We start from the raw sequence: 26,470 nt of genomic DNA, 5'->3' as shown, positions 1-26,470 counted from the left end.
TTTGACGCCGCACACAGGAAAGGTTGTTGCCTTTTGTCTCGCAACCTGCCACCCGATGCCCTGCACAAAAGGTGTCCGTCTTCACAAGTTACATAGCTTCATAGTCGTTTTTTTAAATCTTTCCAGTGGGATGAGATCATACTGCTGCTTCTGCTTTCCAGTGCAGTTTCAGAAAAACGTTCCATGAAGTGACAATATTTTCAAAAACAATAGGCAGGATGGAGGGTGCACTGTCACTGTTTTGCTGTTTTGTCGGAGAAACTGTCTCTTACCTGAAATGTGTGCTTGTAACTTGACAAAGTACGAGACACAAAGCGCATGTTGTCTCCATGACATCTGACTGGAGCAGATACCTATACCTCTATCAGAGCAGCAACTGCAACCCCGTTTTTACACTATACATCATGGATGTTGTGAACTCCCAGCTGCCACCTCTTTATTATACACTTTATTATTATACGGTCAGCTAATTACAGAAAGTAGTTAAAGCCCAGAGTGCACTTAATAAATAAAAAGCTGTACAACAAAATACATCTAAAAAGTGCCACACAACCACACGATAGCCACTCTCTAATGGCAGTGAATTGTTTTCAATTGGAAATTAAAAAGGTTGCTTGAGGTTTTGCGTCTCAAACAATTTCTATTTATTAATTTGCATTACTTATTAGCATAACTTTTTCTTAATTAGGAAGTCACATCGAGATTAAAACCTCTTTTACAAGTGAGACCTTGCCAAGACAGGGTCATATAGCAGCATCCAACAACAACAACAACAACAACATTGAATCAAGCCAATTATCATAATGAACATAAACATATTATAATGAACGTAAACATAGTATAATGAACGTAATTGACTATTGTTAGTACTCACAGCTGTCAAGCTAGCAGCGTGTGGAAGACTCCAGTGAGTGCACGCAAGTAGACAGACAGGTAACCGATGGGCTTTTTACAGTCTTGCGACAGCCACGGTTAAAATGCATTTTTCTTTTAATTTACTGATTGCTGTCGGGGTGTAATGAGAATTTCAAGAATTATAACAAAAAAAATGTTTTTGAAGAAGATTACCAACTCTACCACTTTAAATGCGCTCTCATTATTTTAATCTCGTAGTTCTTGATTGAAGTAATTTCCTGTAGTGGTTGCTTTGTGATGAGTCGAAATTCACACGCACACAATGCATTTGTTGGCTCGTATTGTTAAATAGATTTTATTTTTCTTTGTCTTACATTTCAAAAAGAAGGTATAAAAAATACTATTGTTTTGTACTAACACTGAGCTATTGTATTGGCTCTATTGAAAAAAAAACTCAAACAATACCAAGCTGCACATCCAATTCTATCGATTTTACAGTAAGTCAAATGCAAATATTTTAGCCGGTTTTAACACATTGAAGTGCTTTAACCCGGTCTGTTCTGCACATATGGTGGACAAGAGAGGGTCACTAGAAGGCTCTCATTAATTCTGTATTGCCCTCGTCACAAGCGTCAAAGTATTCTTGTTCTGTAATACTCTCTCCCCGCGTTCCTGTTTTATCTCTCCTCCTGTGTCATCCCTCTCTCTCTCTCTCTCTCGCCCTGAGCTCCCCTGCAGCGCCTGTGACAAGTTGACCAGGGGGACAGCGGGGACAAAAAAGGCCCTTAGTTTTGTTCCTTGAACAAGCTTCCCTGCCCACACACGCTCGCACACACACACACATAACACCAGACACACACATACCCAAGGGCGGCTAACTCGAAGGGGGTTGCCATGGAGACAAGACCAGGGCGAGAAAGAAGGGAAGCGAATAGATGGATGGTGTAGGGGAGGGATGGATGATGACCAGGGACTGATTTTTGTTTTTAAGTGTCATCCTGCCTCTGAAGATGCAGCTCCCCCTTGTTTTTCTCGCTTTTTTTCGCCCAGACTGCTCGAGGACGTGAGGTCAGGATTGCATTGCAGCTGTTCCACCTCCTTCTCCACCATGTGTTCAATCAAAACGCTGGCCTTTCACATTCGAGAAGGTTAGGGATAAGAGAGAGCGAGGTAACTAACTGAAGAACGAGAAGAAAAGAGAAGACAGGAGGAGGACGAGGAGGAGGAGGAGGAGGAGGGTGGGTGATTGAGAGTCAGACCATTATATAGTTCAACCAAACTAAAAATCTCTTGAACTGGTTGAGTAGATAATTGCCGTGCTACACAACTGACTGTGTGAGTGATCATGTAATTGAAATCGATCGGAGAATGATGTGTACGAATGTATTTTTACTGACCACGTTACCAAACGTGTGTGGACAGGTTTTTTTCCCACTTTCTTAACAGTTTCCCCCCCGACAGAATCAAATAAAATCACAGTTAGGTTCATGCATATAGAGGGTGTTTTAATCAGCCTCTGCATAGCATGTATTTGTGTGTATGCATATCATTATCAGTGATAATATACTAATTAGCCCTTTCACCTTTTTTCCTCACTTTCTCCCTCCCTTATCTCCTCAATCCTCTTTTTTTCCCACCATCCATTTCCTTTCCTCCTCTCTTCTCCTCTTTTCTTCCTAATCCCAACCCGTATCAACCCCCTACTTCTTCTTCTTCTTCAGGAGGACGTCCGTGCGGACGTGGTGGACTGCATTGTCCGTGACATCCAGAACAGCCAGTGCCTGTTGAACGTGGAGTACTCCGGTGCCTCCTGCCCACTCGTCACAATTCAGTTCGGGGACACCAAGGACGACGTCGGACTCAACCTGGTCAAGGAAGGCTTGGTCATGGTGGACGTCCGCAAGGAGAAGCACCTGCAGAAGATGGTAAGTGAAGAGATGGGATGTACAGTCGGTGGTGGTGGGAAGGCAGTGTTTGGATAAAGCGATTTCAAGTCTTCAGTTCTGCTTTGGAAGGTCCTAAAACTAAATTGGGGGCTCATGTGTATAGGGCTCTTGTGCTGTTTCTCTTCCATCCACCGTGTCCGAGCTTGATGCGGGCGTCTTGACTATTGCGCCGCATCGCGTAGCATCGTGTTTGTATTTTGTTTTAACCATTAGTGAGGTGGCTGTTACATTTCTTGACATCAGTTAGCTCGTAATAATGTTTCACTAGTGAACACTACGCATATAACTGCGAGCGCGGCAATAAAAGAGATTCAATTGACCCGGTTTTCTCCCGCTGTCGGCGGCACTGACGGCTCATTTTATCTAAACTACTCAGCCGTGGCTCGTCCATGTTGCAGTCATTCAGTTAGGACAATAGTAAACAGTGTAATCAAGCTGATTTTGTCACTGACGCTCGCGTCACATTCAGTTAGGAAACGGTGTTACTGGATTGGCTTTTACATTCAGGCAACCAGTCACTTTCTCTTTCCCAAGTAATGACACTTTCTGGTCTCACTGGGGCTGTAGACTGGGCAGCCATGGTTAAATATTTTGCCAAAAAAACTGTGGCGCAATGCAGATTTGGCTTCCTGTTTGGCGCAAATCCACACAATGCTGACTGAAAAGCGATTCCTTGTTTGTACTTAGAGTGAGATGTGAATTGTTGAAGTACTTTCAGGTGCATTTAAGGTAAGGGGAACTGTCTATGTAAAAGACTTAATTTATTGAACAGTCAAGTTAGAGATTCATAATGTCAGTTTCTGTAAATGTTTTATTGATTTCCCCAGCCCTAGTCTGACTGTTGTTTGTGCCTAAGCCAAACAGCAAAGCAAAGAATCCTTCTTTCAAAATATGACTTATTTTTCTCTACCTACTTCTTGTTAATCAGTAGCTCACAGGGCTGTTGAAATGCACAGTATGGATCAATATTTCAGTCAGTTCTAAATAGAAAATGCTTTCAGTTGATCAAATGGTAGCAGGTGCTACTTATTTTTTTAAGCGCACAGAAAAATGTTTAGCATTTTCATTGGAAAATGGGCCCCTTGTGTATTATCTAATGTAAAAAGGTCCATATCCCGCCTTAGGCTTTTTCTAACCGTCCAATAATTACCACATTTCCATGCTAACCATGGCCCGAGAGACACAATACCTCATCTCACCTGTCAATCCGCAGCCAAACACAACAAACGCTTACACACCCTCTACAATTTGCCCTCAGATGGTAGCCATTTTGTCAAACCATGAAGCGTCGCTCATTCACTTTCCCCTCATTATGCTAATTCTTCCCCGGCAGACTCGAAGCCACTCTGTACCTGAAAGATAAAGGAAAATGGAGGATATTTATTCCCTGCTGCAATTACCGCTTCAGCACAACCCCGTATTAGTCACTCTGCTATTTATTTAAAAAAATTGTAAAGCACAAAGGAATGGAGATTATATATATATATATCCACAAGGATGTTATTGTATATAAACTTAATCAAAATGCATATTCATATAAATTACTGGCTGGTGGGAATTTGTAAAGACATTCTTTCAGAGACGCAATTACTAACTCATTGTTGTACACTATAAACAACGCCAATAAAAGCACTTCCCGCCTCTTAGCCAGTCAATAAAGCACTGTGCATCATTGTATTGACCTCTGACCTCTAAAGAGTAGCCAGGAACCATAATGCAGTCTCAGGGCAATGGACCCTATAGACAAAGGACAATGATTAAAACCTTTCAGCCGTACGACTAATAGGCTTATAGACTGCACAGATTTAGGTTTTTGTTGGATCAAATGGTTTCTCTTTAGTATTCAACAGCTGCATCTCCAGCATTTGCCTCAACCCCTCGCTAGCTACGGACGAATATTTTTGATGTGGAGAAAGCTTAACAAGCAGCAGTGTTGCCAATGTGCTTACAAGTGAGTGTTAAAGTAAGCTCTACAGCATTTTCTTGTTGATAATTCCACCCATCAAGTCTGCTTCCGAACTCAAAAGACGAACGAGCCGCAGTGTGAGCTACTTCTCAAACCTCTAAAACGAGTAAAATGTACTTATGGGATGTGTGTGTGTGTGTTTATGGTCTATGTATACTGTAGTTCTGCTGTATACAGTAGCCGCATTGAAGTTCTTTATCAGAGCTTAGCCATGTAACAGTTATATCAGACTCAATATGCTATATAAATAAGCTTTATTGTTAGGTTATTATTAGGTATATTGCTTTGGTTGCATCTGGTTGCTATGATACGGAATATCCAAAGAAGTAAAAATGTCGGCACAAGGGAAGGCTGAAGCATGTAGGGAGAGATTACGGACCTGCCGGCCTATGTGTTTTAAGTTCTCCTCCATCGTTGTTGTTCAGCACCTGTAGCCTGCATGTAGGATGTGATGGTTGGTCTTTGTGGTATTTGTCCCACCCCTCCACCATTGTGATTGGACGGCAGGGTAAAAAGTGATAGTGACGAGCGCAGCGTTTACCCAAAATTTTGCATTTTTCAACTCTCAGCAAACGCTCAGCGCGGAATAGACGCCCAGCGCCTCGTCACGCTGCTGACGTTTGTAGCGTAGTGTGAATACGCGGCACTCCCATTGCAAAGAATTCAGAAAAAAGGGAGCATAGCGGTTGTGGTTGTTGCTTGCCATCCCCTGCGGTTGGCTTGTCAATAGCACGGTATTGCAATATTGCTGTTATTGCAACAGCCCTAACTCGATATGGATTAGTTGAACGACAGAAAGTTAATCTGTCACTGTGTTGCAATTAATTCATCGTCTCAGTCATGTTTTCAAGCTAAAATTAGAAAAAATACCACATTACTGCTTTTCAAATTTGCTTTCAAATGCTGTAGTAATTCAATATATTTGGTTTTCGGACTGTTGGTCAGACAAAACAAGACATTTAAAGACGTCACATTGACATTTAAAGATGTCATTTTGGGAAATTACAATGGGCATTTTGTAATTATGTTGACATTTTATAGACAAACCAATCAGTTAATGGAGAAAATAATGGGACGGTTGATTGAATTGCAGCTCTAAAATGGACAGTGAAAGTTTTTACCTGACAAATCAATCTCTCAGTTTCACCCATCCCTATTTGATTTGCACTTTTGAACTCGTACGCTGCTTGGACGAAGGCATTTACATTCTAGTCTGTAAATTTGCTGTATGCTATCTGTTTTTTTTTTGTAATCTACCTGACTTGACCTAGAGTCACTCGTTTGCAAGGAGCATTTCTGGCTCAAAGATTCATGAGCAGCACTGCAGCTGCTGCTGGAGCGACAACAGAAACTGTTATCTTGCAGGGGCAGCAGAGCCAAAAAAATGTTCCAAGATGATACATCCTTTTGTTGACCTCTGGATCCGTGCCCCCATTCTTCCCCCTCTTTTATAGAAAGTTCCCCTTCGAGCTTTTGATAGTGTCGTATTCAAGCCGGCTCACCCGGAGCTCTGTCTCTCCTCCTTTCTCTCCTCTCGCTCATCCAGACTATCAGCCTCCTTGTAAAAGTGACTTTTGTCCTTCCTATCTGTTCCGGTTTGGCTCTATTCTTTATTCATTATCCATTCCAGGGGATTGGAACATGGTCATTGTAATCTGTACTCTAGCGCTAAGCATTGCGTAACAGATGGGCTGTAATGTTCACTGGCACTTCAGTGTCTATCAATAGTCAGTCATAAGTGCACTGAAGGTTAATACCAGTCTTTGAGGATGGCATTGTCCCAAGAGAGGGAGAGCAGAGAGGGGATATTCATCCATTTGGGGGTTTTATGTCTTTTTTTTTTTTCTAGTGCATCTTTGCCTTAAGCCCTATATTCACTAATGCTCACTATGCACACCATATGGATGGCTATTGTTGCAGCTACACAACACTGTCATGGCACGGGATAAACAGTCTTTGTGAAAGTGTAGGCGAAAAAAGATGATCATATGCGTGCCAGCTGCCGGGGTCTGATTGGAGGGAAGTGGGAAATTAAAAGGAAGGCAGGAAGAAGGAGGTGGGTGGAAAATCAGTAAGCCAAATTATGATTGATAATCTGTATTTAGTGAGGGGTAACTGACAGCGTGACCCAGAGGTGTAGATGGAAGATAAAGCATGGGATTAAAGAGCAACAGAGGGGTCATATATATATATATATATATATATATATATATATATATATATATATATATATATCCTATATTTTTGTCATAACTAAGTGCACATACTGCATACTCAAAGTCCAGCAGATTTAACATCGTAGTATAAAGTGTAATCTGTCATACATCTGGCATATCATGTGTAGTCCTTCCGGCACAAATGTTGTTTATGAGGCTTTGATGTTTAGATTGTCAGTGAGCGATATCGTTGATGTGTCACCAGCACATCATCGGAAGCAGAAGGGACATTAATGTACTTTACGTTATATACAGTAGGTACAGTATTTTAGGCCTCAGGGCCCAGTGACTGTATCATGTTTCAAATCTATCCTTTTTTTTTTCTCGCTCTCCACCATATTTTCCTCTCAAAGAATACATATCTGTTGTTTCGCTGAATTACATTACCCATCTCTTTGTTTTCTCCGTCTGCTCTTCCTCTTTGTCACCACTCAGATATTTCACATTCAGATATAGAGCTCGAGAAGAAGATTCTGTAGAAATCAACTTTCTATTGTTGCCTAGGGCACAGTACTGCCGTGCTCTGTGGATTGTCAGGTACAATTGGCTGTCATGCGAAGTGGCAGCCAATTGTACACGCTATCTTCATGTTGGTATCATAAATGAGCTGTTAGCAAAGCTCAACAGTAATGGTTTGCTCTTGGCAGCCAAAGTTAGAGCGGTGTCAACCATGTCATTTGGTCTGATTGCCCCTGTTAGCAACTGCTATTCTTGAGCTGCTGCGGTAGGTGGAGCGGTATCAACTAGATATAGTTGGACTCACCTCCATGCCTAGCACTGGTTTTGGTATCAAACTCCTGGGTGAGAGGTGCTGGGCGGGTGCGGGGATACTCACAAGCTCCCGGCTGAGTGCCTCTGTGTTGGAGTTCTCTCCAGAGAACGAGAGGGTCGCCTATATGCGACTGTGATTCGCTGAGAGTAAGTCTCGGACTGTTTGTGCTGATGCACCAAACCGCAGCTCGGAGTACCCGGCCTTCTTGGAGTCTCTGGGTGGCGTCCTGGAAAGAGCGCAGACTGGGGACTCTATAGTTCTGCTGGGGGACTTCAACGCTCACATGGGCGACTGTGGAGAAACCTGGAGGGTGGTGATTGGCAGGAACGGCCTGCCTGATCTGAACCCGAGTGGTGCTATTGGATGTTATTGGACTTCTGTGCTAGTCATGGATTGGCCATAACAAACACCATGTTCAAGCATAGGGCGGTTCATAAGTGAACTCGGTACCAGAACATCCTCGAACAAAAGATCGATGATTGCCTTTGTGGACGTATCATCAGATCTGCGGCTGTATGTCTTGGACAATCTGGTGAAGAGATGGGCAGAGCTGTCACCTGATCACCACATGGTGGTGAGTTGGATCAAATGGCGGGGGAGGCTGCCGCACAGACCTGGTAAACCCAAATGTGTAGTGAGGGTGTACTGGGAACGTCTGAATGAGGCCAAGATGCAGCCGGGGGGGAGGAAAGGGTCCGGTTTGGGGACCTCAGAATTGCGTCACTGCTCTTTGCAGACGATGTGGTTCTGTTGACTCCATCAGACCGTCACATTCAGCACAGGCGAAGGAGCTTCCTTTGTAGGGTGGCTGGGCTCAGACATCCAGGGGGAGCTCTGAATAGAGCAGTTGCTCCTTCGCGGCGAAAGGGGCTAGCTGAGTTTGTTCAGGCATCTGATCAGGATTCCTCCTGGACGCGACCCTTTAGAGGTTTTCTGGGCACGTCCAACTGGTCAGAGCCCCCCGGGGTAGACCCAGAACACGCTGGAGAGATTATTTATCTCCTCTGACCTGGGAACGCCCCGGGGTCCCCCAGGAAGAGCTGGAAAACGTTGCTGGGGAGAGGGATGTCTGGAGTGCCCCGCTGGTTTCCTCCGTGACCCGGCACCAGATAAGCAGTAGACGCTGTATGGATATATTCAAGTATTATCACTCCAGTAATAAACAGTTAAAAACAGTTAAAACTTTGGCAATCAATAAGTGATGCATGATTGCCAAACTTGGAACCGCATTTAGAATTCTTCTCTCTTGCTCTGACCTGAGACTCACACATTGACTTCATGCCTTCTCCACCCCAGGCACAGTAGATATACTAAGCCATCCTTAAAGTGTCCTGGCACCATCAACTAACCACTGCTAGAATGGCAAGTTGCCACTCTGGCACACACTCACTCACTAAAACACTCTTCTCTCTCTCTCTTCCTTCATCCCTCTTAATATCTATCTCCTCTCATTGTTCATTCTGGTTTCTCTCCTTCTTTTCCCAGTTCCACAACATCACTCAATTTTTTCCCTCCTCTCCTTTCCCATTGCCTTTTATCTTTTCCAGTGATTCTCCTCTTCATCACTTCTTTCTTGTTTACTTTCCCCTGTACTCTCCATTCCTCTTACTCCTCTGTCATTATTACTTTTCTCTCTCCACTCAGAGTCCCTCACTCACACACCCTTCCTTTCCCTCCCTGTGTTCTTTTTTTTTAACCTTTACTATTCATGTTATCCAAACTGAGCTTGAAGGACTCGAGGTGCTAATTTACATTTCCATGCCACGTCACGATCAACAATAATCCCCAGGAATTAAAGTGAAGAGGCACTCGAATCAGACCTGGTGTTGGCCTCAAAATGAGCTTTGATTTAAAACGCTGTTATCTGTAATTATTTGCAACTTGCATCAGCCGATTCTGCCCTGTGAACTCACACTGAGTTGACAGTAATGCCTCTCTTTTGTAATTTTGGGTGAAGGCATACAGTTGGGAGACACTAACTGTGTGTGTCTGTAGGTTAATATTTAAAATAGAAAGTGAAAAAGATAGTGGATAACTAGATACACTATAAATGTATTTTTTTCTTTCTACCTGATTGGCTACTCGAGTAATAATGCCGTCTGCAGCTATCTTTGACTAGCACTCAGACCTGATATTTCTTTTTTGTCGCAGATGTAGCTGAAATGAGTCTGTCATGACAGCTCAATTGGAAGACGGCTGTGTGGTTAGAAGAACTATCTTTTGTGCTCCGCTGCTTTTCACCAGTGTTTTCTGTCAGCAGCTGCCAACAACATGACTGATTCCGACTCCGGCGAGTCACCGGGGTGCTGCTGTGCGTCTCGCCCAGTCACCTCAGCTAACTGACATCGCTGCTAGCCCCCCAAAGTTCATTAGTGTTACAAGCTAATAATCTCCTGTTTGCTAATTACAAGTCAATTACAAACACGGAAGTGTCTGTCACTCTATCGCCAGCGCAATTATTATCAATCACCAACAGCGACAAAGCCTGCCATATCGACCTCGGTCTAGTTTCCATTTACGACTGAAGAGATAACGTAGCAATTCGCACACCTCGGACAAACGTTTGCAAAGATGTGCTTAAGATCTTTATTAAAGTGTTACAGAGTTGTGTGTGTCAGCAGAAGGCAGATTATGGGGGAAACAGCTGTGAGGTGGCTCCCTGAGAGTGAAAAGCTGCAGATGAGAGTCCTGGAATCTTTAATTACCCAGCAACCCCCTGGGAAATGTATTTTTTTTTCCTTTTATCTCTCAGTATTGTGGCTGTATTCACACTGAAGCCTTTGCTTTTCATGTGTGAATGTTGAGCAGAGGACTTTTAAGTAGCTTTGAAAGGGCCAGAAGGGCAGCTTTAAGTTGTGGCTCACATGAGATGCAGTTTTGTTTTTTTTATAAATATATATATATATCCGTGTCTTTCACATTAAAAGCCTCACGGGTAGTGTAGTTTTCTTACAGATTGCACTCAGAGTCCCCGGTGTAGTTAATAGCGCAGCGGTTGCATTGCACGGTAATTGTGTTAATAGGGGTTGAAGCTGTAGATGAAGATGAAATGGGTGTGCTTAGAAGTGTAGTCACACCTACATACAGCTGCATGCAGGGAGGAATCCATACAGGAAATCAGGAAAGGAGGTTCACACATACACAGGATGCCTCCAGGGACGGGTTGTTCCATTTATCAAAGAGCAATTGTGCGGTTTGGTACACATATACCCCTTACAGTAAGAGCGGCTCATGCGATGCAGTCCGCTGCTGCCGTGCTTGTTAAGGCACCGGTTTTGGACACTGATGATGCGCCTCGTGGGAATATCGGTGTTTCTATACGGTAGGTTCACCTCACCGTGACGAAATGAGGCCTCACGGGCAAATCGCAGCTCCGTGTTGTATGTAGCGCGCGCTGTTGTCGCTTATGAGCTGTCTCCAAAGCAGAGAGGATGAACATAGTACACGTGTTGGGGGTCCCTCATGAGCTCCAACACACACTCTCACTTTTAACGATTTGTTTGAAATGTAGAACCGAAAACGTAGAGAAAGGTCCGCACACTGTAGCCCCCCTTTAAGTGCAATTTATTGGCACATCCTAGTTAGTGATGTTTTCGAGCACAAGCTCTTCTTCAGACTTAATAAATCTACCACAGAGACGCAATCTTAAAAGGTCAACGCTCTGGTCACATGATAGTCACATGATATCCCACATATAATCAAATTAAATTAGGAGTAGAACAATGCACACATATACAATACCGTGAGAGAACAGTTTCTGCGTAGAGCCAGTAAGCACCCCCCATGGATCCTGCCACGGTGGATCAGTTGCCCTTCACATCCAGCCCAACCCGAAAACTCTTCACCGTGTCATTTATAAAATGGCTTTTAGCCGTATCCGTACCACCAATTGACTGACTTTCAGGTCGCTGCCCTCCCTGTTCAACCACCAACGCCTGTCACAGCCCATCAAGACCCTCCATCCCCCCCAAAAAACACCACAGGGCACATATAACACACACACACACACACACACACACACACACGCTGAGCTTCATGGGTGTGTCTGACAGCATGACCGCTCCCCACCAATGGCTCAATACCTAATTTACAAGTAGAGTTAAAGATGGGGCCTTTTTAATGGACATTTTCTGCTCCCCTGTTATTGACTGCACACACACACACTCACACACACTCACACACACACACTCAGTTGCACACAGGCGGTCGCCTCCCCTGCTGCCACTGCTCTGAGGGGCCCTTTTGACATGTCCTAGCTGACACGCGCCACTTCCCAAACGCCATTCCATCTTCTGCAGATGTACACACACACACACACACACACAGTTACACATCATATCCTCCCTCCCACACACCCCGAGGGCGAGTAGAGGATTGCCAGGAAGGGAGTGGAGGCACCACGTTGTTCAAACTCTAGATTATTTTTGAGTTCTGTGACCTCGTGGGAGATAGAAAATAGATACTAGAGAAAAGGGAAGAGCAAACTCTTTACGCAGCCTTTTATAAAAAGTTAGTGTGTAGCTGTGCATGTGACATATTTTCTATGATACATTAGTGTTTACGTAAGACTTGTTTTCTTTCCAGCGCCCCTGGGAGAGCATCGGAGAATGTTCTTTGTGATATCTGTCGTCAGTCCTTGCATTTTTTTTTTTTTGTGTGCGTGTGCGCGCACACGTGTTTTACATGTGTGTGTCCTCCTTAACTCTATGAACCCACGCTGGTGGGCTTGTCACGCCGCGTTCCCGCCAAAGCGCCTGATCTCCTCCGACAGCCATGCTGGGGGGAACCAGCGTGCAACATAGCGTATTCCCAGTTTACCCCAGATAAGGGACAGTGACACTCATACACATGATGTACATGTAAGGCTCATTTTCACACAAAAAATACACCGATTTTTATAAAGCAGCAGACTGAATTTGAACTCAGATTGATGTTCATGTGCATCCAAACGTTAGATTCTGTAAAAAAAGAAGAAGACTGCGATTGCTGCAGTTTTACAGTAAACAAGGTTCTCTTGCATCATCGACAGCTCAGAAAACACTTCAAGCTATAGAAAAGTGAGGAACGTGCAAAATCAGCTGCTGAATAAAACAAGAACTAGTTCATTTTCACACACATTTTTGTATAATTTAATTTGATTTTCACCCTCGAACGAGACTCCGGCATGCTCCAACTAGTTATGCGGCCCTTGGCAGTCTTTAATAAAGTTGATTGCCTTATATCCGTGTGCTCCAGTGTGCTTTGGACCTGGTCTCTGGCCTACTATTCCTTGTGAAACGGATGAAGCACGTTTAACCTCCTTTCTTCGCTTTTCACCTTTTTTTGGGTTCATTTGTGGAGCACAATTTCTCTTTCTTTTAAAGGAGTAAAATGTACAATCTTTTCATCCTACATTCTACAAGCACACTGACCTTTCCTCGTCTGTCTGTCTCGCACACACACACACACACGAGGGTTCTCTCCCTGGTCAACTATGGTGCTTTATGTGACGAGCCTTTTCGCTATAAAAACACTTGTACAATGAAATGTCTGAGGATACATTCCCAAAACCCTGGCCCTACTCTCCGCTCGCCATGCAGTATTCATGCACTGGCATACCGAATGAGAGACATCTCTTAGGACTACAATCCAGGGCTCAGCCAAGTACACTCAAACTTGAAACAGTGTGAGTTACAGACATGAAATATGTTATGTTCCGGCAAACGCTCTGACGAAGAAGACCTGTCTTGTGCCGAGTTTTGTGCTTTCAGCGGGAGTCAAAAGGAGACGGAGATGGCAGGCGGAGGGGGAGAATGAAAGGAGATGTAATGAGGATTGAGAGAGCAGTAGGGAGAGAAAAACAAGAGCAATGCAGTAACAAAGAAAGAATGACAAAAGGGAGTGAGTGGCAGTTTTGTTTTTGTGGTTGGGAGTTTGACTGCTCGTGTCTGGGAGGCTTGTGCGTCTGATCGTCATTGCTGTTAATGAGACAAACCTCATTGTTCCCTTTCTAGTCAAGTGTTTTTTTTCGACTTCGCCTGACATCCCGTGTCTCGGCGAGGACCAAGAGAGCACGCCCCGGCGCTGAAACTTTGATTAGTCACTTTGCCTTTCATGTGCGCTCCATCCAAAAAAATCTGGTTTCACTTCGCATTTTCGCGTGCTGTGAAATTAGAAAAAAGCTCACCTACGCACCAGACGAGCACAACCTGTCAGAAAGCTGCCACGTTAGCGCTCGCTCAGATCCATCACTTTCACACCGTGCTTACCAGAACGCCACCTGGGCACGGCATGCCGGGGCCAGCGCGGGGAAAATGCACCGTCTCGCTCTCGCTCTCTCAGGCAGACAGATTCACAGCCCAGGCAGACAAGTGCCAAAACACCAGACCCGCACCACCTGTCGTTCGTCTTCTGAAAAGCATCACACTTACACAAAATCTCCCACCAAGTCTGCGACTAGAAAAGTTACCTTGCTGCGTGCATAAAAAATTAACTCAAGGCAGCAAGTTGTAAATCTCGTTTTCCTGAATGTGCATCGAGTCGTATCAGATCTAGTCTCGGAAGGCTGCGATAAATTCACTCACTGGTGAAATTATAATAAATTGACTTCTGTAATCAGCTAAACTTTCAGAGCTGTCGCACGCTGCAGACTCTGAGCGGGAGTTAAATAGATGCTCAGAATTAATCACACCCATTCAAGGACACTCCCACACTCAGCAGCGTCCTCTTTAGCCGAGCAGAATATTCTCTGCTACTGCCAGTGTCCACTGCTCACCAAACATGGCATCTGTCTGGCATATGGGAGCTCTGTAGGGTCATCCAGACAAGCGCGCTGTCACCCGCTGCCTTCTGCCACCTCAAACCCCTTCCAAACGCTTTTCTCTTCCTCATCTCCCCTCATTCATTATCCTCTCTTTGTTGTGTTTCATATTCTCCTCCTCACCTGGAACACATAATCAGCTCCTTCCTTGTTGGCCTCTCGCCTTCGCTTTGCGGGGAGCATCATTTTTTTTCCAATCCTCCCCGCGTTTAACATCGCACTCCTGCGACGAGAAACATTCCTTTCCTTTTGCAACTTTAAGTCAGATGAGTTTTTGCTTCTGTTTGCGTCTTAATGAACTATTATGCCTTCCCTGCTGGAGCCAATAGAAAAGCGGTGAAAAGAAGGATCCGGGACAGGATACGCGGGGGCTTGTTCAGACTCCGAAAGGCAGTCATCATCATCGGTGTTCAGCTGCACACTGATTGGCCGTTGTGTTCCACCGAGCTGAAGTGAGCAGAACAGTAAAAAGACGAGGGGCGAGCCGGGAAAAGGCACCCTCCCGACCGGAGTACAAAGAGGCTCACCGCGGTACTGCCAATATGGCAGCGTATCATCTGTGCATATTGTGACTGTAGTGCTCTTGACTTAGCGTCTTTCACAGAATACTCTCAGACTCTCAGCTGTGTTGAGTTTGGCAAAATTTCATATATTTTTTCTTTTTTAAAGTTGAGCTAGGGTTCATATTCCAATACCATTTTTCATCTTTTTTTTTCTGTTCAAATATTGCTCGATCCACTTTGGCAGATATGAAACCCTCTTCCACATCGTTTTGGTCAGCCCCCTAGCTTTCCAAGTGCAGCACTAGGAAAGACAGCTAAAAACCGCTACGGGCGCTGATAGCTCCTCTCCAAAGCCCAAATGGCATCACCGGGCTTTTTGTGTCCGTGAAATATCATCGGCTGGGTCCCTCCATATGGTGACATCTGCCTGATGGGACCAAGATGCCATATCCCAACGCCTTCCAAAAAAATCTCTCCTTTAGTTGGCTTTGATGGATGACTTGTGCAGCCACTGCACTTTTCCCCCAGCTACACACACACTCACACTCACACTCGCACGTGCACTCCCTCAGACAGAGCTGGCTGTACGATCCAGCTGCAGGTCTGTTATCTTGGCGGTGCCATGTGCAGCGTAGCTATCAAATCAACCTATGTGCACGAGCTAGCTAAGCAATTAAACTCCAGGGCCCCATCCACACTCGACAGTTTTAACATCTGGCATCCTTGTTCTGGTGAGTGTGTGCGTCTGAGTGTGAAAGCCAGCTCATCTGCTGCTATAATAAGCTACAAAACGTGGTGCACAATTGAATCCATTACAAGAACACAATGACTCATCTTTACGGTCTATTTTCTTTCTAGTGAGTTTCTTTGTGTTATTTATTTGGATTTCTATTTTTACTGTCGTGCTAATATTTCCCTCTTGAGTCTATGCGGAGGTAGAGGGAAGTTACCGCTTTTATTGTTGTAGTCTTGAGTAACGTGACGTCATATCCGTTCCGTATCCGTCAAAAGCAAAACAAACCACAGCCGGCTACATCGAGCCGAGAAAGTAGAAAACGGCGAATGGTCCACGTCCAAATCAAACATTTTCACTGTATTCATTTTGATATTTTCCAAAGTAAAAGTCCCTTGAAGTGTATGATTAAACTTTTTCCCATGATTTAGTTTTAAAAAATCGCAATACATATCAAATCGGCACTCAAGTTATCTTGATAGTATGGAATCAGGAGATAGGTGAATCGTCCCAGGCCTAGAATCCAGCAAACAATACTTCACAAGTGTTTGTTGCACAAATGTTACTTACAGAACTATACTTCCAACATTCACAGACGGTATGCGAGTAGTGTGGGTGGCCACTGGCCAGGGTTAAACATGGTGGAGGTGAGGTGAACCGTGTGTGAAGGCCTCGTGTAAACCTTTATTACTCTGTATCCACTCTGACATTGTAATGGTGGAGGACAGCTCCACTCACAGGGTCTGCCGCTTGAGCTTTCCAAGGTCCATACATCCACTTACACTGTACCCATCGGCCCAAACACTGCCTCTTTCACACACTCTCCCCCCCCCCCCGCCTCCCCACACACACACACACACACACACACACGCACACACACACACACACACACACACACACACACACACACACACTCCGATGACTCATCACTGGTTCATTCAATGAGGCTAAATGGCTGTTCTAGCAGAAGCGGTCAATATGCTCAACTCTGCACACCGGCTTCCTCCTCTCTCTTCCTCCGACTCTTTTGTGTATCCTCTCTGTACTTTCAGTAGGTCAATATTGCGTACCTCCAGTTCTTTTGTGTCGAGCAAAACAAATGCATTTATATTGAACAAATATTAGAGAATTTCCTCCTACAGTGTGAGTGATGCTGCTGATTTGTATACATGTTACAGGTGTGTCTGGAGGGCAGCACAGCTTGAATACGAATTTAAAACTCCTGCGCTTCCTCCTTGTTTATTTTATACAGCGTTGCTTTATGGGGAACTTGATGCAGAGAAAGTTTAAATCGCTCAACTAGAGGCTGAAGACAATCTCCCTGGTGGAAACAATTATAGAGTTTTTGCAGAACCAATCCAAGTCTTTAGGGCAGCCCTTCATATGCAGAAGTTGTGGGCTTGTAAACACTGTTGTAGCGGAAACACATACACAGACCTGTTGTTGCTACAGCTGCTCTGCTAACAGACACACACAGACGGTTCACTCGCTGTTGCTGCTGTTCAAATTAAAAAAAAATAAAAAGCAATCTCGGAAGCTCTCCTTCCTGCCAGTAAACGGCTCCAGAATGTGACTCAAGGTCGCGGGTTTTATTCTGTACGTCCCCATGCATGTAGATAAACAGTTGTGATTGGCCTGTACGAATCCAGGAAGGGCCGTAGGTTTGTAAGCGGCCAGTGGCAAAAGTCCTCAGTGTATTGAATTGAGCAAGGGTGCGTTTTATTGCTTATGAAATTTCATTTGTAAGAGGACAAGTGTATCATTTGTTCTTTTAAAAAGTCTAGCTCTATAAAGGATAGTATTGGCAAACATCAGAAATACAATGAATAACTGTTCTTTTCCGTCTAACATGTTTACGACCGTACAAGAGAGCTCTGATTTTTCAACATGAAACACAGGTACAACTTGGGGCTCACCCCCCTTTTAGCTAGTAGCTCCCTTAAGGCGTCCTTTGAATGCACTTGATTATAAATTGCTGCTACAAACCAGGGAGGTGTTGGCCCGGGGCTAGCAGGCACAATGGGGTATGAGAGCCTCTCATCTCCAGTGGCTTTTGCTAGTGTGAGTTGTAGCATGAAGTGCGAAGTGATGCCCTGCAACACGGCGGATAAAGCAATGACCCCAAACAGTGAGCCGTAATGTGGCGCGTCCTGCGCTCCGTATGCTTCCTTCACATATTCGTATGTCCCGTGAAGCGACACAACCGCTCTGTGTCTTATGTGTTATCTTGATCCCGTTGATCTTTGGAGAACGCGGTGTTCCTTACATGCGGTGTTAACTGGGACGGTGAGCAAGTGTCTTCAGTGGCAGAGTGGGATGAAAGGATGTATTGATTCACCTTAATGCTTTAAAATCCAACATGTGATGCAGTGATGTGATATACTCATGGCTCCTCTCTTTCTTCCCCAGGTGACGGAGTACCTGAACAGTCAAGAATCTGCCAAGAGTGCCAGGGTAAGTCATCCAAAACCCCTCTCCATTTTTCTTTCCCTCTGTCTTTATATCAGCTTCTCTGTCTCCTCCTCCTCCTAATAACTGTGTCTCAGTGAGAAATCTAATGTTGCCAAAACAAGAATACATTACAACACTAATTACTTTTTCTGCGCAAACTACCAGAGAGAAAAGTCTCTTTTCTCTTTGCTGCTTTTCTCTCTCAAGATGCGACACGTTAACATTGGCAGTCACCATTGTCCCATATGGATTGGTGCCCACAGTCTGTGCAGGTCCATACTGTGAAAATGGGGGTGGGGACGTGTGTAGTGAATAGAAGGCAGCACATAACACACCAGCGTTAAGATGAGTCAAGTCACAGAGCTTTGACACAACATTGTCCAGTGGAAATGACTTTATTTGAGGCCAGTCAGAGAGAAATTGGCAGCAAAATAATAGAAAAAGGAGCATCAGAAATTTAAAAACCAAGTACATGAAAGTTTCTAATAATGGAGGTCGTAAATAATGTATTCATTGTCAATGTACAAAAGCAAATCTGTGTTTAAAGGATAGTGATATTTTATATTTTATCTTATTGTCAAACTAAATTAACAATGAATTGATCTAACTAACAGGTATTGAGTGTGTGGTCAAAGCCTGATATAGCTTATTTCTCTAAATGTTCCTTCATAAGTCTAAAGTAATATGCTATTAACTGTGTCGATCACCATCCTGATGCCGTAAATATTTATTAGCATGCCAAATCTGCCGCTGTAGATAGTCCCCGATGAATGCTCTATTTACTCCTGTTTGACTAACACTTGCTATTAACTACAGTGTCCAGCTGTTCGGTGAAATGATGATGTGTTTGTGACCTTTTTAAAGAAAGGTGTATCCTCTGTGGAACCAATGGGCTTGGGGCTTAGAGACACAGATCGCTTAGGGAAGTCAGAAATTGAGACACAGACTAACATATTGATGTTTGTGGTTGTTTTAATGGGATATTTGGACAATAACAAATACAAAGAATATCAGCAGACTAATTCTTTAAAGGGTAACTTAGGTATTTTTCAACCTGGACCCCATTTTCACATGTTTTTATGTTTAACTGATTGAGGGATTTTCAGCCATCATACTTGACATTTACGCAGCAGGAGTACAATCACTTCATGGGAGCTCACAGCTCCTCCTCTGTCTGACCTATCAACTCCTTCCTCTCAGCTCCCTCCTTACAGCTCTCTCCACCTTCCTCTCAGCTCCCTCCTCTTACTTCTTCCCTCTCTCCTCACAGCTCCCATTACCCTCCTCTCACCTCTCTGTCATTTCCCTCCTTTCACCCCTTGATCTTACAGCTCCCTCCTCTCTCTTTTCACCTGTCCTTACAGCTCCCTTTTCCCTCTTTACAGCTCCCCTCTCTCTCCTATCACCTTCCTCCTTAGAGCTCCCACTACCCTCCCTTCTTACCTCTCTTCTCAGCTCCCTCCTCACAGCTCCCATTACCCTCCCTCACCTTAACCTCTCTGTCATTTCCCTCCTTCAAGCTCCCTCCTCCATCCTCTCTCTTCTCACCTCTCTCCTTACAGCTCCCCCTCTCCTCTCTTCCTCTACCCTCCTCACAGCTCCCGCCACCCTCCTTCCTTTCACATCCCTTCTTCCTCCTCTCAGCTCCCTCCTCCCTCATCTTAGCTCCTTTTACCCTCCTCTACCCTCCCTCCTTACAGCTCCCCCTACCCTCCAAGGTCCCTCCTCTCAGCTTCCTCCTCACAGCTCCCTCCTATCTCTCTTCTCACCTCTTTACAGCTTCCTCTTCCCTTCTCTCCCTCCTCTTACCTCCTACCTTAGTTTCCTCTCTCCTCTAACCTCTTACAGTTCCCACTACCTATCCACTACTACTATCTTACTTCCTCCCTCCTCAATCTACACTCCTCACTCTGCCTCCCTCCCTCCCTCCTCCCTTTACCTTCTTCCCTCCTCACTCTACCTCCCTCCTCCCTCTATCCTCCATCTATCTTACTTCCTTCCTCCCTCTACCTTACTTCCTCCTTACTCCCTCCTCAATCTATTTCCTTCCCTCCTCACTCCTGCTCCCTCGCTCTATCCTCTCCTCCCTCTACCTTTCTCCAACTTCTTCCCTCCTCCCTCTACCTTCCCTCTAGCTCCCTAGCTCTCCCTCCCTCACTCCTCCTTCTACCTTACTTCCTCCTTCCTCATTCCTCCCTCCCTCCTTACTCCCCCTCCCTCCACCTTACTCCTGCCTCTACCTTTCTACCTTACCCCCTGTATCTTCCCTTCTCACTCTACCTCCCCTCTATCTCCCTGCTCCCTCCCTCTACCTTCTTCCCTCCTCCCTCTTCCTTCCCTCCTCCCTCCATATCCCTCTTCCCTTTAGCTCACTCCTCCCTCTACCTTCTTCCCTCCTCCCTCTTCCTTCCCTCTTCCCTCCTCCCTCCATATCCCTCTTCCCTTTAGCTCACTCCTCCCTCTACCTTACTTCCTCTACCTCCCTCCTTCCTCTACCTCACTCTCCCTTCACTCTTCGCTCACTCTTCCCTCACTCTTCCTCCCTCTTCCCTCCCTCATTCCACCTTTCTCCCACCTCACTCCTCACTCTACCTTCCTCCCAGCTTTGGGGTTGTAGCTCAGTGGTCGTCTTTTAACTGCGAGGTTTGATTCCTGGTTCCTCCTGTTTGCATGTCAAAGTGTCCTTGAGCGAGACCCCACAGCAGCCCACTGCTCCTAAGGATGAGATTAAATGCAAAGGTCAATTTCATGCATGTACCCGTATTTATATGACAAACCTAATAAAGTTAGTGTTTTTTAAGCACCCTACAACTCCCCCAGCTGGGAATGTACTCGTAAAGGCCAGATCACTTTTGTTTTATTTAATCTTTGACAGTAAAGTGTTTGTACAGATCCGAGGTGCCTTTCACAAGAACCCCCTTGAGCTTGCATAGATAGCACTTGGATCCTATTTTGTTTTTACTCATGTAAATGTCAACCATGATGGCTGAAAATCCCTCCCTGTGCTCTTTTAGTCGCCCCGTGGTTATGCAGTATGCTCAGACAATGAGCCAGTCAGAGGTGGAATTGGATCTAATCACAATTGTAGTTACTAGCATGTTTTCAGGGAGGAGGGAAAAAAAAGGTAGTGGAGTGAGACACTGGGAAATGGCAATACGTACAAATGGCTTCATTCATTCATTCATCCTAATAACTAGTTCTAATTAGCACTGTCGCTAATTAGCCATGAATCATAGCATTAACAGCTGAGCGCACATGCTTCTGAGAGCCAAAAAAGAAACATCCCACACAGAGCCTTGTGAACACACACAAACACCCCTCAGACTGCACAATCTCTATCACATTTAAATAACTAATACCATACTGGATACTGCTCCAAACTACACACACACACACACACACACACTCTGCCAATTGCATTGTAATAAAGGCGGCATTTAGCTAGGAAACCCATGTGATGGTTTATGAGGCGTTACGGGTATGTGAATGTAATGGAGTAGGAGAAGTAATAGACTGGGTGGTATTTGAGGCACTGTGGGCCTCCAGCTTGGATGGGCAAGCACAAAGAGTTGGATTAGATGGCGATGATGATGATGATGATGATGCAGCGGCCTTCGCACTGGGCTGTGAAAGCAGTGATCTAACTTTCAACATGGCATGGTGAATGTTTGTCTCCCTCCCACTCTTTTTTTCCCTCCTAACCATTAAACATGTAATGTGCAAGAGAGGTTATTGAAGCCCCATTCAAAGCAATTGGGAACATAACCGCTTTTTATGGTTATTTGTTTCATTATGGTCAATAAAATCTGTCTCCGTCTTCCCCTTCAGCTCAACATTTGGCGCTATGGCGACTTCCGCGCGGACGATGCCGATGAGTTCGGTTACAGGCGTTAAAAAAGGAAAATACACAAAACCGACCATCCAATCAACACCATTCCAAAGACCACCATGGACGGCGAATGACGCATTGGACAGAAGACAGATGACAGAAAAAAATCTAAACAAGCATTGACTCAATCCTCCTTTTTTGACATTTCATCCCTCCAGTCCTGACTTCTCTTCTGCTCATACTTTATTTTTTTCTCCAGCTAGCCCCCGTAGCTCCAAATAGAGCATGCTAGCATTGCTAAATGAATAAATAATCATACAAGAATCACTTTCCAGTCATCCTTAATTTGTTCGTAATGGCCCACTGCCAGCTCAAGCAGCCTGCACTATTGCCAATCTGTGTTATTTTGCCATGTTACCTTTTCAGCAGACTTCCTGTGTGAATGATAATAATTATGATACTTAACGTATGTGTTTCCGCCAATCATGTTCTTTGCTCTCTAATGCTCTAGCCCAATCCCCCCCTCTGTACAGGAAGGGACTGGGTGTTCGGGGGAGACGCTTGATTTTTGCAAAACAAATGCTTCCCTAATGAATTTCATGTAAATGTGAGGATATGTTGAAAAGTGTAAATGGATTTATTTTAGAGAAATACTGTAGGTGGAGCCACACAGACAAAAAAAAAAAAAAGGATGAGTTTATTTTTGTCTTCAATGTATATCTGTGTGATGACATTTGCGGATGTTTTTGTGGGGAGTATTTGTCATTTAGTCACACTTTTATGACCAGTAAAAACGGATGCCATCACTTGGCATTTTCTCATCTCTCTATCTCCTTCTGTAAAGTTTACATTCTAATAATGGTTATGATCCTGTCTTGGGCAGTCTCTTCTCTTTCTGTCTCTGTATGCCACAGCAGAAACAGTGTTTGAATTTGTTTCCACGTAATGGACCTTTGCATTCTATTAAAAATCTGCTGAATAAAAATAAGCAAACTAAAAGTGTTTTGTTTATTTTTTTTCCTCAACTCATTTGACCTTGGTACAAGTGCCGACTCAGTTCTACTCACAATTTGGATATTTGATTTTAGTGAAACATTTTTTCCAATAAAGAAGAGCACTTCTACGCAGATAAAAGGTTTGTTAAATGTAAAACAAAATACTCTTGACGAAGGCCTTTGACTAAAAGGTTATCAGTTTTTAAAATTAATTGGAAATTAGCAATGCAGAAAATGTTTAGAAGCCAGCTTCAACTAGTTTAATCTTCACCTTTAAAACTGTACAAATTGCTTTACTTCTGCTTATCTGTTCTGTTCTCACTGTTTTTATGACATACTATGACTTTTTTCGACCTACTATAGACGGGTTTCTTGTGTACAAACATTACTGGGTGCGTGCGCATTCAGGGGGCAAAACCGCTCTGGCAGCCGTTGTAATCACTATCGATTTTGCATTTTGTACATTCTTGTTGACTATACTAGACCCCTGCAGAGATTTGTTTATTATTATTACCTGTTATGAAATGGTTAACGTTAGATCAGACATAAAGGTAAGTGTGATTTGACTTGGGGGGATTTGTGTCTGGTTGGTTGACACTCCGGTCGGAGTTCAAGTTACATGAGTCCCTCTTAATGGACGCGGCCAGACAATTTTTCCTTAGTGATTCCTCAACAGGTATAATGTTAATATAAAACTGGAGACTTGGATTTTGGTCTTGTTATTAGTACAACCAGTCACACAGCAGCTCTTTGTATGTCGGGTAGATGAACATTAACATTAGACCACCTGACAGCTCTCTATTAAACAGCGTGTTGCTGGTCGCTAACTTAACGTAAAGTTAGCGGTGAGCCCTCAGTCAGAAATAATAATATTATTAGTTTTAGTATTATTATTTCTGACTGAGGGCTAACCACTAACGTTAGCTAGCAACCAGCAACATGATATTTAACAGAGAGCCGTCAGTGGTCTAATGTTAATGTTCACCTGCCCGACATACAAAGAGCGTCTGTGTGACTGGTTGTACTAATAACAATCCAAGTCTCCTGTTTTATATTAACGTTATACCTGTTGAGGAATCGCTAAGGAAAAAGTGTCTGGCATCGTCCATCAAGAGGGACTCGCATAACTTGAACGCTCTCCAGAATGTCAACCAAACAGACACAAATCCCCCCCAAGTCAAATCACACATAACTTTATGTCTGATGTAATGTTACCCATTTCATAACCGGTGATGATAATAATCAAATCTTATACTAATACGTGATGTAATAATGGTATTAGGTGGTCGGACTCTGTAGGGGTCTAGTATAGTCAACAAGAATGTACAAACAATGCAAAATCTATGTTGATTACAACGGCTGCCAAAGCGGTTAGCCCTCAGTCAGAAACGTAACGCCAAAAGTCAATACGATATGTCCGATTAAAATTTAAATGGACGTTAGTTAATGCTCAGTTTCAATGACAAACCAATGTGTGTGTATTTAAATCTTTGATTCTCAGTGTGATTATGTACTGTGGGAAATCTGTAGGAATTCATTACTTATTTAACTTGTAATGTCTGACTAATATAATACTTAATATTAAAGGTAAACAACATACACACAGCATTACACTTTGCCGTCTTAAGATAAGAAGGATGCATATAGCTATTGCCGTAGGAACTTACATAAAGACGAGTCATGTCCACCTCCATCCGTGGAACGTCCTCTTTGGTGCCGTCTGGAGCAATCTGCTCAAGCAGGTGGAAGTTTTGCTCTGGAGTCCTGCACAGGAACAGATAAACACTTAGTGGAATATGACAAAATATCAAACCACAGACTATTAAGGGGTCAGCTGACCAGTTTTAATTGATATGGCAACCTTTTCTTGGTCGTGTTGATGCCTTAGGCTCAGATATGTTTGTGTCTGAGTAAAGTTTGGTGTATGTACAGTATGTATGTGTATGTACATAAATACTATGTAGCAGTAAATATCGTCACAGTGAGACAAAGCTGTTTTTTTCAGTTTTTTTAGATGAAACAGGCGGGCACACTGAACTGCAGGCTGCAGAGTGAGTTTACAGCTGTGACAACCAGCAGCCCTCGCCCCATGTGATGTTGCTTTTTCATACGTCAGCGGATGAATTTGCCTAATCTTTGCAGGTATTTAGACCGCGTTGGAAACGCAGACAACAGCGAGCTGAAGGAACCTTTTAGTTCCTTGAAAAATAGTTCCAGGGGCTAAAAGTCCCGGGAACTTTTGGTGGAAAACCGGCTTCAGTGAAGGCTCTGAATGACTTTAATTTCCTAGTGTATGTGTCCGAGGATTTTATTGTGAAGGGTGGAACAAAAGGAGTGAAGTGGTGATGCACTGTTGTTGACAAGGTCTTGGTGCAGACTGCAGAGCCTCCGTGTTATTGTCATAAAGTATATGCGTAATGTAACCCTCGGCTTAAAAAAAGCTGTCTGTATGTTTAACTGTTTTGCATAGTTTTTCTCCTACCTTAAAATTCTTGTAAACGAATCAGCTGGCCGAGACAAAGCAGCCCCTCCTCTCTGGCGGTACCTGCAGGCAGTGATTCACATCATCAGAGGGAGGACAGAGGACAGGATGAATGATAGTGACTGATGTCCGTGTTCTTCATTCTTTTTAAACTTCACTCAGTATTTTGATGTCAGGAATATGATTTATTTTATCAACATTTTAGATTGTTTTCCAGAGCCATATTAATGAGTTTATATGGTGACTTTGCTGTTGTAAACATTAACTGTTGCTGCTCTAGAAACAACATTTAGCCCATTTATGTTGAAAATATTCAATTCTAATCCGGTTCTGAATTTAAAAAAACAACCAGGCTGACATTAATATATCTAATACGCACACTTCAATATTTGTTTATTTATTGCAATACTGACCAATGATATTGCACATCGCAGATTTTACTCATATGGTGCAGGTCTAATTTTTTATGGCATACCATACTATGACTTTCTTATGACATTTTTATGGCATACTACGCTATGGCCCTGGGACTATATTTTATGGCATACTATACTAAGACTTTTGTTGACGTTTTTTATGACATAATATGACTTCTTAATGATATACTATACTATGACTTTTTTATTGCATTTGTATGGCACACTATGCTATGGCCTTTTTATGATATTTTATGGCATACTATATTGAGACTTTTGTTGACGTTTTTCATGACATACTATACTATGACCCTTTATGGCATACTACAGTATACTATGACTTCTTAATGGCATACTATACAATGACTAATGACATGTCATTGCATACAGTACTATGACTTATGAAATTTAATTTCATACTATGACTTTTGAATGATATACTATACTATTACTTATTTATTGCATTTTTATGGCACACTATGCTATGGCCTGTTTATATCTGATGAC

The 26,470-nt window shown here is 43.6% G+C and overlaps 1 protein-coding gene and 1 long non-coding RNA gene across 2 annotated transcripts in view; one reads left to right on the top strand and one right to left on the bottom strand.

Annotated features, from left to right (window-relative positions):
• snd1 (staphylococcal nuclease and tudor domain containing 1) overlaps positions 1-23,069 on the top strand; it is a 220,349-nt gene extending 197,280 nt beyond the window's left edge. Inside the window, exons 22-24 of the mRNA XM_037760706.1 lie at positions 2,577-2,780; positions 18,200-18,244; positions 22,070-23,069. Coding sequence (XP_037616634.1) covers positions 2,577-2,780; positions 18,200-18,244; positions 22,070-22,135 — 315 coding nt within the window. The 3' untranslated portion in view covers positions 22,136-23,069. The remainder of the gene's footprint in view (positions 1-2,576; positions 2,781-18,199; positions 18,245-22,069) is intronic.
• Positions 20,567-25,633, bottom strand: LOC119482829. The gene is made up of 4 exons (XR_005205554.1): positions 25,548-25,633; positions 24,733-24,829; positions 20,776-20,956; positions 20,567-20,629 (listed from the first exon to the last, which is right to left on the bottom strand). It is a non-coding gene; the product is annotated as an uncharacterized LOC119482829 (long non-coding RNA).
• Between the last annotated feature and the right edge of the window lie 837 nt (positions 25,634-26,470).

The sequence above is a fragment of the Sebastes umbrosus genome, chromosome 23 (assembly GCF_015220745.1).
Source record: "Sebastes umbrosus isolate fSebUmb1 chromosome 23, fSebUmb1.pri, whole genome shotgun sequence".
Taxonomy (NCBI): Eukaryota; Metazoa; Chordata; class Actinopteri; order Perciformes; family Sebastidae; genus Sebastes; species Sebastes umbrosus.
The sequence above is the reverse complement of the archived record's forward strand: the minus strand, read 5'-3'. Positions and strand labels throughout refer to the sequence as shown.